The sequence below is a fragment of the Argopecten irradians genome, chromosome 16 (genome assembly GCF_041381155.1).
Source record: "Argopecten irradians isolate NY chromosome 16, Ai_NY, whole genome shotgun sequence".
NCBI classification, from domain to species: Eukaryota; Metazoa; Mollusca; class Bivalvia; order Pectinida; family Pectinidae; genus Argopecten; species Argopecten irradians.
In genome coordinates this window covers 23,646,100-23,660,654 of record NC_091149.1, presented here as the reverse complement: position 1 = coordinate 23,660,654, position 14,555 = coordinate 23,646,100, and the positions used below count along the sequence as shown (strand labels likewise).

The following is a 14,555-nucleotide window of genomic DNA, read 5'->3' as shown; positions in this document are numbered from 1 at the left end:
AAATCAGTAACATTGTAAAGTGATTATCCACATTTGATAGTATTATGAAATCAGTAACATTGTAAAGTGATTATCCACATTTGATAGTATTATGAAATCAGTAACATTGTAAAGTGATTATCCACATTTGATAGTATTATGAAATCAGTAACATTGTAAAGTGATTATCCACATTTGATAGTATTATGAAATCATTCATTGTAAGATGATAATCCACATTTGATAGTATTATGAAATCAGTGACGTAGTAAGATGATAATCCACATTTGATAGTATTATGAAATCATTCATTGTAAGATGATAATCCACCTTTGATAGTATTATGAAATCAGTGACGTAGTAAGGAGGTTATTGCAAGATGATCATGAATGATGTTATTAATACTGTAACCCATCATGATGCATCTCTCAAAAGTTAAAACATTTTTATTTTAACATAAAAAAACCACTCTCAAATTCCTGAAATTCTTTAAATCTAAATTTTTTCTCCAAAGTGATCATTTAACTTGACAGAACAATAGGATCATCAACATAGTTATACTTAGTGTACATACTGGACATATCGTCCAAATCAGCTTTCTGCAGTAAAATGGCTTCTTCAGTTTCCGTGGGAACATGTTTAAAATAGTCCTCCATCTTGACTTCACTACCGATCTGTCGCCGTAACATCAGATCTTCCTGTTTGAACTGATCATGGTGATGATGATGTTTGTGGCGATGTTTATGGATCTTCGATTCAGATCTGGAGTAAAATTACAGCATTTAGGTCAATCTATTTACACCTTAATTATATTAACTCATTTACCCCTATCAATAAATTTCAACTCTTCTAGATCTGAGAGTTGAACAGTTGATTCAGAACTTCAGGAATATGGGAGTTTTTAACTGTAAGTTTTATGATCTTGTTTCCAGAAAAAATGAAATTCTGTACTATAGGGCGGTAGTTGTTTAATTTCCCAGAGGAAAACATTTTGCATTCTCTCCTTTGATACTAAATTGTGGGAAATGCTCATGCATTTTTCAGTTTCTAACAGAAATAAGATTCTTTCCATATTATTAACAGATATTGAAGTTGACAGAAAATAACCTAACCATGAATAAACGTAAATTTAATCCCTCAAGCATATAATTAACTCGACAGTGCATGACTCAGGCATCTTTTTTTCAGAAAACAAAAATAATTTTGTTTTTATATCAGGAAGAAAATAACACCTTGATAGATATGACCTCAACATTCATACGTGTGGCCCTCACTTCAGTGACAAACTTACCGACTTGAAGAGTGAAGTGAGCTGTTAGAGGCGTCAACTTGGCTGACTGTGGACACGGCACTCTTCAGTGTGGGGGTGCTGTCTTCAGCTCCTGTGTGGCATCAAACGATGATTAATACAGGCATTGGTATGTATGTTTGGGGAGGGCTTGTGCCCAATGTTTTTAGTCAACCTCAAAAAAGGCAAATGAAATCTGTATACATCAACAATTGATATTCAATATCTGTTCAGTGTAAAATCAATGTAACAATTTGTGGCATGATATACTTCAATAGGAGTGATTTCAGAAGTTCAGGCTGAACCCATTTGAGATCATACACACTGACCTGTTACTGATGCTCGATTAAATTGATACAACAATGTAATTAAAATACATATCCTTATTAGAACTTAGTTTCATAAAGGATCTGGCAACATCCCATTTAACTGCCACATACTGGTGACCTTTCCAATTGACCAATCAAATTTCTACCTCCAAATTTCTTGATGGAGATGAAATAGTTTGCAAGAGCTGTCAGAATCATTTTGTATGTGTAGACATCTCGCCCAAAGAACATAACATAACTACATGTATAATCATATGCATGAAGTGACAAAGTGTTGTTTCCAGTTGATGTATAGGTAGGTGGAGAGAACTCATTTGAACTAAAGCAAAGGGAGTGTAAAGGTCATCAGAGCCTGACTCATAATGGGCAAGTTGTCACATCCTCTATGGAACAAAAAAATCATACAAGCACAAATTTTGTAATTTTGTAAACTATCCGGTTTTTTATTTTAAACCGAGCACAGTCCAAATTTTATTAAAGTAACCCCATATATTTGGTAAAACCCATGTCATTTTTTTTCTAATAAGTCTTGTTTTCTCGCATTTTTAATGTAGATTTCAAATATGTCAAGAAAATTGGGTGTTCATGAACTACTTTTTGAGTTATTTAACATTGAAATATACCATGTGTGTAAATTGGCTGGCCAAAATTGATAAAATTATGTTTTCTGTAATCCTCTCAATCCTGTTGATTTTTGTCCTAAACTTCTATCGATAGAACAATAACAAGATTAAAGCATTTTTGCACATGCTCGTTAATTTTCTTTATTTCCCAGGACTTTATCTATACGTAATAATCATATTTTAGCATTTTTTCGTCCCTAAAAAAAACAACAAAAATTTGAGATATGGTGTTTAATTGTGTATATATATGTCTAGTTAACACCAAAAAATCATATTTATCAATTTATTTTGCATTTGGTGAATGCGTAATCAGTATTTCATTCCATATAGGATATAGTGCCACAAAATTTTTTCGGGATGCAATTAATTATTTTTCATATTTTTAACCTGAAGTAAAATTAGAAGCTCAAACTTTTCAAAGGTGGTAATGGTATAAAGTAAGTAACTTTAGTAACTGAAGAAAAATACTAAACAATCTGCTCATTTTTTTGATAGTGAAAAAATACCATTTGGCAGTGGTGGAGCATCTTTAATCATTTGATATTACACGTAGGGAATTTTCCCCTATTGAAAAAAATATCCAAGTGGTGTATCGTAGCGTATTGGAAACCATTCTGGAATTCAAAACATCCTCCACAGCTTCCGGTTAAGCGTCATGGAAATCGTCACGGTTTTCAAATGTATTGATCTACCTAAAGTGAATAGTCACTACAAATCTTATAAACTGACCATTATCAGATTAAAATTTTATAAACTGACTACATCTCTAATTTACTACACTGACCATTGTCCAGTTCTGAATTTAAACACCTAGCTCACCTATTGAGAATTTCACACTCATCTTCGGCTCTTCATAGCTAATCCCGAAGTCACTTTGTTGACGATTAATTCCAGACGGTGATAACAGTGGTTCGTCTGAATAATCGCCGACGTAGAATATTTTATTGGGAGACGACGGTCTCTCCTCCTTCTTGTCCTTGGGTTTATCAGGCTCAGAAACAGGAGAGGCAGCTCTATCGCCGATATAAAAACCCACCTTGTTTTCTTCATTTGAGGATGGGGACGAAACCTGCTCCTTATGATTACAGGGGCCGGATGGCACCATTAAATGGTGTGAGTCCATCTCATCAGCACCGCGGTAGTCGTCAAAATCATCGCTTGATAAAGATGAAGATGACGATCCCGGCGGAGAAATCTAAAGACAAGAAAACCAAACACATTTCTACCATTGGAAATAAAGAGAACATAATTTAGGATATCTATATTTGATATTAAATGAGCTACTCTCTATTTAAAATCAATTCCATCTTTGCCTATTACAGAGTAAACCTCCCTGACGGACAGGTATCTATTGTGACATCATTATTTTATGAGCAAAACTCGCATCATTTTCTCTGAAAAGTATGACATTCCGCTCGCAAGCATGTGACGTCACAATCAGTACCTATTCGCAAGGGTAGATAACTCTTAACATGTAATATGCCAATACGGAATACTCAGAATATATGTTACTATGTCAAATGATTCTTTTATCTTAACTTGATCTCACTTTAAATAGGAATAAGCAAAGACATCATAGGATTGTACAGCTTGATGTTTTTACTGTTAACAATTCCACTTCATAAGACCCGGTCATAGAACATTTACTGCTAGTCACAGTGAAAAGAAGGCTACATGATTGGAACCTACATCATATTCCTCGATCTCAACTTCCGGGATTGGGGGAGAGAGAGTAGCGGACCGTGAAGGGAAACTCTTGACAGTGTGCATCTTCCGCTTCTTCTTTTTCTTCTTCTTCTTTGGCCTATCATCCCTGGATCGGCTACTGCGGAGAGCCTTGAGGGGGTGATGGATGTGAGGGAAGGAGTCGCGGCGATGACCTGTCACACAAAGGTCAAAGGTCAAGGTCAAATAAATCAGCAAAACACATTTACTCATGATGAGGAAAACAGATTATACTAAATGTTATGAAAGGTATAAATCTCTTTTATATGATAATTTGTGTCATGGTAAAAATTGAGCTCTTATCCAAATGCTTAGAAAAATTCAAACAGCCAACAATGAAAGATTTGTATTGTTTAGATTTTTTGTAGATTATGATGGATTTATTGTCTACAGTTTGTACCTGTTCCATAGCTGCCTTATTTAAAAAAAAAAATTGTACAAATGGTTTAGTCAAAGTTTTAGACAAATCCCACAAAGCTCAACTCTAAACAACAACAATAGTATAGCTACATACAACACCAAACCACTTATATACTACACTGTACACCAGGAAGCAGGGCACGATCCTCAGTGTAAGCCAGTTTACATGGTGTTACAACAGTTCTACTGGTATACTGTATTATCCATATATAATATTTTCTTTTCAGCATTAAACACATGTATTTGTTTTCAAACTTTAAATTAAACACAATATTGGACATTTTACAAAACCTGTGTATAGTGACTTGTCAGGAAACAGACAGATTAAACACGTCTGGATTTAACTTGGCCAAAATAATGACTGATGACATTATAAGAAGGGGAATCATTATTGATGAATAGTCTCATAAAACTTGATGTTTTGGTTCTAGAACCTGGGTTGTCAAAAACTAAAAACAGCGTAGTATAATATGAAAATCAGCAGGAAAAATAGTTTGAAGAAAAAATGAAAATAAAAAGTCGAGAAATTCAATGAAAGGTAACAGTAATGTATTATTGACATTCAAATTATAATTATAAGGTCAAGGTCAGTAAAAGAGCAAGGTTGAACTTTAAATAGACAAGCAGTCACATTTATCATGCAGAACAATAGTGATCACATGACAAATGATGCAGTACAGGAGCAAACAAAATTCAATAGGGTTAATTCAGAAATGAGAAGTAAGGTGTATGCTACCTCAGTGTATGGGTAACATTTGTTTTTGTACAACAAATTTGATTGTAATAGATGTAAGGGATTGGTAATAAACACATTCTATCAATAAAATAAGACCTATTTTGATTTTTTGTAATTTTCTCAATTGCTCAAATAAATTCTTTGTTTATTTAAAAAAATAATAACACAATCAAAAATTCAAATACATTTTTGGAATTTCATATTACTTAGATTCAATAATTTAAAATTTCAACAACAGTTGCAATCAATTGTGACATATGCACTTATGGTCATCTCTGCATAGCTGATTGTGCATGCATATACATACAAAGGGACATAACTCCAGCAAGGGAAATTACTTATCACTATAATTGTGTAAGGTAGCATACATGTAACGTCCACAAACATGACTATAAAATCATATCACAGCCACAGATAAATCAGAACAAATGTAACAATAGGAGATACAGAAAATAACAAAACATGTTAATAATTATCACATTCAATATGTGAGAAAATCACAATGGCTCAATTAACACGTATATGTACTATATGACTGACAATAATCAATGACAATCATAAAGAAACTAGATTTTTTTACTAAATTTGTTCATCGACACAACTATTGAAGAATGGTATATTGACTCAAGCATAAAAAGATGCCAAATGAATTCCTTCTGATATATCTGAACTAACCAAGAAAATGACATAAAAATATAGTATAAATGTTGCTGCTTTGATCTCAATGTGAATTCAACAAGGTTCATGCTATCAAAATAAATTCTGTTGCCATGCAACCAATAACTTCACCAGATTAAGGATAAATGGGATCTACAGGAATTTTCAAATGACCTAGATTGCCATAAAAAAAACTGAAGTGAAAATTCTGGTAAAACAATAAGGTAAAAGGTTTTGGGTTTGTGTTGTGTTGAACCTGGTAAATAGTATAGGCAGGTTCTCATTGCCCAAGGTTAACACTAAGAAGTAAAGGTCTAAAATGTCCCTAATTAACTTCCCAAACCACAGCAAATAAAACTATGGATTAAAGATCTAAAATGGTCTTAACTGCCAAAACTACATGTAAACCTCATCGTCCTAAAACTAAGTACAATACGAGGGATTCGAGATAGCAAAACGAAGAGGCTTGAAGTAGGGTTTATCATTAATTAGTGCTACCATCTGGTGACAACACAAAAACCATGTCAAAATATGACAATCAACGGAAAGTGGGACTAATCAACGGTAAATATTACTTCATTCACATCCGTTTTTGTTATCATGAAATCGACATATTCAAGAAATGCCACTAAATATGTTTAACAACTGATGAAAATATGATAATGATTAGAGACATCTAATGATAATTTAAGACATATGATGACAATTTTCAAGACAACTCATGAGAGATTAAAACATTTGATGAGGATTGAAGACATTTGATGGCAATTATATCATCTAATAGAAAATTAAGACATTTTATGATTATTTAAGACATCTTATAATGACCTAAGACAACTAATGATGATTTAAGACATCTGATGTCAATTTAAGAATCTGATGAACCTAAGACATCTGATGACATTTAAGATATACAATGTAAAACTAAGACATCTGATGACAATTTAAGACATCTTATAATGATTTAAGACATTTGATGCTGATTTAAGACACCTGATGATAATTTAAGACACATTGTGACAAATTAAGACATAATGATGATTTAAGACATCTTATGATGACTAAGACATCTGATGATGATTAAGACATCTGATGATGATTAAGACATCTAATGAATAATTAAGACATCTGATGATGATTAAGACATCTGATGATGATTAAGACATCTGATGATGATTTAAGACATCTAATAATAATCTAAGACATGTGATGATGATTTAAGACACCTGATGATAATTTAAGACACATTGTGACAAATTAAGACATAATGATGATTTAAGACATCTAATGATGACTAAGACATCTGATGATGATTAAGACATCTGAAGATAACGATTAAAGACATCTACTGACAAATTAAGACATCTGATGATGACGATTAAAAACATCTGATGACAAATAAAAGAAATCTTAGAATGCCTTAAGACATTTGATAATGATATAAGAAAACTAATGATGATTTAAGACACCTGGCAACAATTTAAGACATCTAATGAACCTAAGACATTTGATGACATTTATGAAATATGATGATAATGTAAGAAACCTGCTAATGATTTAAAACATCTGATGATGATCTAAGACACCTGATGATGATTTAAAACATCTGATGATGATCTAAGACACCTGATGAAGATTTAAAACATCTGATGATGATCTAAGACACCTGATGAAGATTTAAAACATCTGATGATGATCTAAGCCATCTAACGAGGAATTAAGACATTTGATGATGATCTTAGACACCTGATGATGATCTAAGACATTTGATGATGATCTAAGACACCTGATGATGATCTAAGACATTTGATGATGATCTAAGACATTTGATGAATCTAAAGCATATGGTGATGATCTTAGACACCTGATAATGATTTAAAACATCTAATGATGATCTAAGACATCTAACAAGGAACTAAGATATCTGATGATGATCTAAGATATCTAACGAGGAACTAAGATATCTGATGATGATCTAAGATATCTAACGAGGAATTAAGATATCTGATGATGATCTAAGACACCTGATGATGATCTAAGACACCTGATGACAATTCAAAACAAATGTCGACTATTTAAGATAAATTAAGACATCTACTGTTCACACAGATCTCGTTCAGGGAGGGTTATAAAAACACAGTAAAGCCAACACGTAAATCTTCATACCATAAACATATAACAGTGACGTGCTGTTGTTATTCACACTTACCCATAGAGGATATTTCTACTGATAAACCACCTGTAGTCAAGAGTTGGTCATTCACAATACACTTTATATCACTCTCATATTACTCTTTTTTTTTTCTTAGTTTGTTGGTCACCATTTTATTTCAAAGAAGTTGGTCTTAAAAACCATTCTAGTAGAATACTACAGTTGACATAAGAGTAATGATGAATTTGAGTAATCATTATTATTACTTGATAAACCATAATTGTATAGAAAATTAATTAACACAATCAAATTTTAGCGCAACAATGTTGGCAAAAAAGCACTAGAAAAGATTATCGCTATACTAAATTTGGGCTACTTATTTAATTTATATCACATCACTATTTTTTTGTCTTTTCGGTTTGATGTGAAATTAATACTGATCCTATTTTTTTTAAATGAAATTTAAAGCTAAAACTACAAAGATGTTTGTCTAGTGAATGAAAATCTGAAATATAAAGCTGATTATCAAAATTTCAGCATTTGGAAGAAAAAAGGTAATTTCTAATAAATAGCAAAAATAACTCTTCTTATCAATCAATATATTCATCTTTCTTTTTTTTTCATTTTTCCAAATTGCATCCATGGCCAGATAAACATGAATTCAAGTTTAAAGTATTTTCTATTATTTTTTAACATGATGTAAATTATAAACTTAAGATTATTCTTTTAAACCATGATCATCAAAACTGAATCTGGTAAAGGGAGATAACTCACTTGTATAGTCCTCCTCTCGATACAGCCTGGTATCCCCCTGTGTGATGGTCACATGTTCAGGGGTAAGCTGTTCCGACACAACTGCCGGAGATCCCGATATTAGAGAAGAAATGTCAAACTTTTTGGGTAGTTGGAACATTTTTTCCACATCATCATTAAAATCTTCCTTTCTTCTTTGGAGTTGTTGGGCACTCTCCTGAGCCTCTGGCTGGTCGTCATGGATGTCAACAACGTGAGAAAGTGCGGGATCTTGTTTGACCACATCATCGTAGCAGATGATTAGCTCATCCTCTAAAGCTCCTGGGCTAGTCAGAGGTTGAGCTTCCTCCGGATAATTCTGGATAAAATAAATAGTCATGTATCCAATCACTCACTTCTACAACAGTCACATCATTACATCATACAAATACTAAATATAATTCTGGATAAAATAAAGAGTCATGTATCCAATCACTCACTTATACAATAGTCACATCATTACATCATACAAATACTAAATATAATTCTGGATAAAATAAAGAGTCATGTATCCAATCACTCACTTATACAATTATAGTCACGACATTACATCATACAAATACTAAATATAATTCTGGATAAAATAAAGAGTCATGTATCCAATCACTCACTTATACAATTATAGTCACATCATTACATCATACAAATACTAAATATAATTCTGGATAAAATAAAGAGTCATGTATCCAATCACTCACTTATACAATAGTCACGACATTACATCATACAAATACTAAAAGACTGCTTAACTCTGCTAAAAGAAGGAACTGGTTTTTTTTTGAAAACCTTTAACAGTTTATACTTAAAATATGTTAGTTATCTATGATATCCCCTTATATCTTTGAATGTTTGGGGGGAAATAATACTATTGGATTGGAGTAGAATTGTTGGTTAGAAACAAAAGGCCTTGAGCTCATGATACTGAAGGAAATAAAAAAATCAAGGGAGTTTTCCAGTGGTCTGTCAGAAAGAGAACCCTCCAAAGGCCAGTTTACAAAGTGTGTTTTTCCACTTGTAGATTGACCACATGTGGAAATACATGTTGTGTAGTATAGGTGTCATGAGGGGAGGGAGTGGAAGGAGGGTTTGTTAGCATATTAACTCTCTGAAACAGGACCATAAAGAAGATGGATGCATGTTAAATGGAGAGGGTGGGGGTAGGGGTGGGGGTGAGGTGTGTGAATGTGGGGGGGGGGGGGGGGGAGATAAGGTTTGTAAGGGAGATTATACTTACCAGGTCCTCACTATTATCCCTCCCAAGCAGGGCCATTATGTCATCGGCAAACTATGGACAGCAAATACTGAGAAAGATAGATAACATATAACTAGTGTAAATATATAGCAGAATGACTGCAAGTATCAATTAAGAACATTACTTCAAATATTAATTAACGCTCCATCGCCAACAGAGCAAAAATGACACTAATCATTTGAACAGTAGTCAGTGTTTAATTGTGTGAATACAAGTCTAATCGACCCAAAAAATAATATAAAGTAATGCATTTTGCTTTTTGTGCATGCACAATCAGTACTTCATTCCATATAGGACATATATAGTGCCATGGAATTTTTTCCGGATGCAATTAATTATTTTCATCTTGACGTAAAATTAGAAGCTCATGCAAACATTTTAATGGTGGTAATTGTGTAAAGTAAGTAACTTTTGTAACTGAAGAAAATTACTCAATCGTCTGCTGCAGTTTTTGATAGAGGCAAAATACCATTTGTCAGCGGTGGAGCATGCATCTTTAACATAGTTATATAACAAAACTAATTGAAATATTTATTAACATAAATATATAACAAAATTATTTCAAATATTCATTAACATAAATATATAACATAAATATTTAACTTCATTATTTCAAATATTAATTAATATAAAATAAAGCATTGTTGACATAGTCATTAAATGTGGAAGGTGTGTTAATATCAGTCAATTGTTACAAACTTCCTCATGCAAATTTGTCTGTCAAAACCAAAGTACCATTCCTGACAGACATGACAATGATGTTCTTTGATTAACTACACAGATTTAACAAGATACTTATAAACATGACACATTGTTTGTCAACAACCAACTTCTGTATAAAGTCGGGGTAATTTACTGTGAAGAGGTCACTGACCCCGTCACTATAGAAATGTAACTCAGTGACCCTGTCACTATAGAAATGTAACTCACTGACCCTGTCACTATAGAAATGTAACTCACTGACCCTGTCACTATAGAAATGTAACTCACTGACCCTGCCACTATAGAAATGTAGAAATAACTCACTAACCATTGTCACTTTAGAATTTTGAACTCTAATAAATGACACAATAAACAATATCAGGATGACGTTACTAAGTCAATGTAACCACAAACGGTCAAGTGTTCTGATTGACCTAAAAGGCCCATAGGGCCCCAATAATATTGTCACCCTGGTGGTCTTAATTCTGTATTTGCATATTACAGAGTTATTTGCACATGGTGATAGGGAGTGCCCGTGATGCAATGTGTGCACTTTTAATGTTAGAATTGAACAAGCTCATATCTTCTAAATGAAATCAATTCAAAATTCATTAATCTACTTATTATTTTCAAAGGTTCTTTTTTTCACCAGTTCAATTGACAAAAGAAATTTTTTTCCATGCACATAACCACAATTTGGTGATTCTAAGGTGTTATTTTTAAGTAATTCAATGAATTCTAGATGAATTCATTCTGCTCAATATTCATTGAAAGTAAATGATCTACAAATGTTAAGGCTGCAGGTTAATATAAATTTTGTGCCATTATAAGGTCAATAACACTTAAACATAAACAAGCTTACAATATAGACAGATGATAACTGGACAGCTTACAATGTCAACAGATCTAGACTTAAGTAACATGATAACTGGTCAGCTTACAATATCAACAGATCTAGACTTAAGTAACGTGATAACTGGTCAGCTTACAATATCGACAGATCTAGACTTAAGTATGCTATAACTGGTCAACTTACAATATCGACAGATCTAGACTTTAGAAACATGATAACTGGTCAACTTGCAATGTTGACTGATCTAGACTTAAGTAACATGATAACTGGTCAGCTTACAATATCGACAGATCTAGACTTAAGTAAGCTATAACTGGTCAGCTTACAATATCGACAGATCTAGACTTAAGTAACATGATAACTGGTCAGCTTACAATATCAACAGATCTAGACTTAAGTAACGTGATAACTGGTCAGCTTACAATATCAACAGATCTAGACTTAAGTAACGTGATAACTGGTCAGCTTACAATGTCGAAAGATCTAGACTTTAATAACATGATAACTGGTCAACTTACAATGTTGACAGATCTAGACTTTAGTAAGCTATAACTGGTCAGCTTACAATATCGACAGATCTAGACTTTAGTAAGCTATAACTGGTCAGCTTACAATATCGACAGATCTAGACTTTAGTAAGCTATAACTGGTCAGCTATAACTGGTCAGCTTACAATATCGACAGATCTAGACTTTAAGTAACGTGATAACTGGTCAGCTTACAATATCAACAGATCTAGACTTAAGTAACGTGATAACTGGTCAGCTTACAATGTCAACAGATCTAGACTTAAGTAACGTGATAACTGGTCAGCTTACAATGTCAACAGATCTAGACTTAAGTAACGTGATAACTGGTCAGCTTACAATATCAACAGATCTAGACTTAAGTATGCTGATAACTGGTCAGCTTACAATATCGACAGATCTAGACTTAAGTTACGTGATAACTGGTCAGCTTACAATATCGACTGATCTAGACTTAAGTAACATGATAACTGGTCAGCTTACAATATCGACTGATCTAGACTTAAGTAACATGATAACTGGTCAGCTTACAATATCGACAGATCTAGACTTAAGTAACATGATAACTGGTCAGCTTACAATATCGACAGATCTAGACTTAAGTAACGTGATAACTGGTCAGCTTACAATATCGACAGATCTAGACTTAAGTATGCTATAACTGGTCAGCTTACAATATCGACAGATCTAGACTTAAGTCACGTGATAACTGGTCAGCTTACAATATCGACAGATCTAGACTTAAGTAACGTGATAACTGGTCAGCTTACAATATCGACAGATCTAGACTTAAGTATGCTATAACTGGTCAGCTTACAATATCGACAGATCTAGACTTTAGAAACATGATAACTGGTCAACTTGCAATGTTGACTGATCTAGACTTAAGTAACATGATAACTGGTCAGCTTACAATATCAACAGATCTAGACTTAAGTAACGTGATAACTGGTCAGCTTACAATGTTGACAGATCTAGACTTAAGTATGCTATAACTGGTCAGCTTACAATATCGACAGATCTAGACTTTAGAAACATGATAACTGGTCAACTTGCAATGTTGACTGATCTAGACTTAAGTAACATGATAACTGGTCAGCTTACAATATCGACAGATCTAGACTTAAGTAACATGATAACTGGTCAGCTTACAATATTGACAGATCTAGACTTAAGTAACATGATAACTGGTCAGCTTACAATGTTGACTGATCTAGACTTAAGTAACATGATAACTGGTCAGCTTACAATATCGACAGATCTAGACTTAAGTAACATGATAACTGGTCAGCTTACAATGTTGACAGATCTAGACTTAAGTAACGTGATAACTGGTCAGCTTACAATATCGACAGATCTAGACTTAAGTATGCTATAACTGGTCAGCTTACAATGTTGACTGATCTAGACTTAAGTAACGTGATAACTGGTCAACTTACAATGTTGACTGATCTAGACTTAAGTAACATGATAACTGGTCAACTTGCAATGTTGACTGATCTAGACTTAAGTAACATGATAACTGGTCAACTTGCAATGTTGACTGATCTAGACTTAAGTAACATGATAACTGGTCAGCTTACAATATTGACAGATCTAGACTTAAGTAACATGATAACTGGTCAGCTTACAATATCAACAGATCTAGACTTAAGTAACGTGATAACTGGTCAGCTTACAATATCAACAGATCTAGACTTAAGTAACGTGATAACTGGTCAGCTTACAATGTCGAAAGATCTAGACTTTAATAACATGATAACTGGTCAACTTGCAATGTTGACTGATCTAGACTTAAGTAAGCTATTACTGTCAGCTTGCAATAGCAACAGATCTAGACTTAAGTATGCTATAACTGGTCAGCTTACAATATCGACAGATCTAGACTTAAGTTACGTGATAACTGGTCAGCTTACAATATCGACAGATCTAGACTTAAGTAACGTGATAACTGGTCAGCTTACAATTTGACAGATCTAGACTTTAGAAACGTGATAACTGGTCAGCTTACAATATTGACAGATCTAGACTTAAGTAACATGATAACTGGTCAGCTTACAATATCAACAGATCTAGACTTAAGTCACGTGATAACTGGTCAGCTTACAATATCAACAGATCTAGACTTAAGTAACATGATAACTGGTCAGCTTACAATATTGACAGATCTAGACTTAAGTAACATGATAACTGGTCAGCTTACAATATCAACAGATCTAGACTTAAGTAACATGATAACTGGTCAGCTTACAATATCAACAGATCTAGACTTAAGTAAACTATAACTGGTCAGCTTACAATATCAACAGATCTAGACTTAAGTAACGTGATAACTGGTCAGCTTACAATATTGACAGATCTAGACTTAAGTAACATGATAACTGGTCAGCTTACAATATCGACAGATCTAGACTTAAGTAACATGATAACTGGTCAGCTTACAATATCGACAGATCTAGACTTAAGTCACGTGATAACTGGTCAGCTTACAATATCGACAGATCTAGACTTAAGTATGCT

The 14,555-nt window shown here is 33.3% G+C and overlaps 1 protein-coding gene across 6 annotated transcripts in view; it reads right to left on the bottom strand.

Moving 5' to 3' along the window:
* LOC138311169 (band 3 anion transport protein-like) overlaps nucleotides 1-14,555 on the bottom strand; it is a 68,140-nt gene that overhangs the window by 25,709 nt on the left and 27,876 nt on the right. For 5 of the 6 annotated variants that reach the window (XM_069252641.1, XM_069252646.1, XM_069252643.1 and 2 more), the window contains exons 4-10: nucleotides 9,936-10,002; nucleotides 8,684-9,020; nucleotides 7,967-7,996; nucleotides 3,909-4,099; nucleotides 3,039-3,414; nucleotides 1,271-1,361; nucleotides 554-741 (exon numbers count right to left, since the gene is read on the bottom strand). In XM_069252641.1, coding sequence (XP_069108742.1) covers nucleotides 554-741; nucleotides 1,271-1,361; nucleotides 3,039-3,414; nucleotides 3,909-4,099; nucleotides 7,967-7,996; nucleotides 8,684-9,020; nucleotides 9,936-9,971 — 1,249 coding nt within the window. In that variant the 5' untranslated portion in view covers nucleotides 9,972-10,002. The remainder of the gene's footprint in view (nucleotides 1-553; nucleotides 742-1,270; nucleotides 1,362-3,038; nucleotides 3,415-3,908; nucleotides 4,100-7,966; nucleotides 7,997-8,683; nucleotides 9,021-9,935; nucleotides 10,003-14,555) is intronic. The other variant, XM_069252645.1, reaches the window with a different exon arrangement.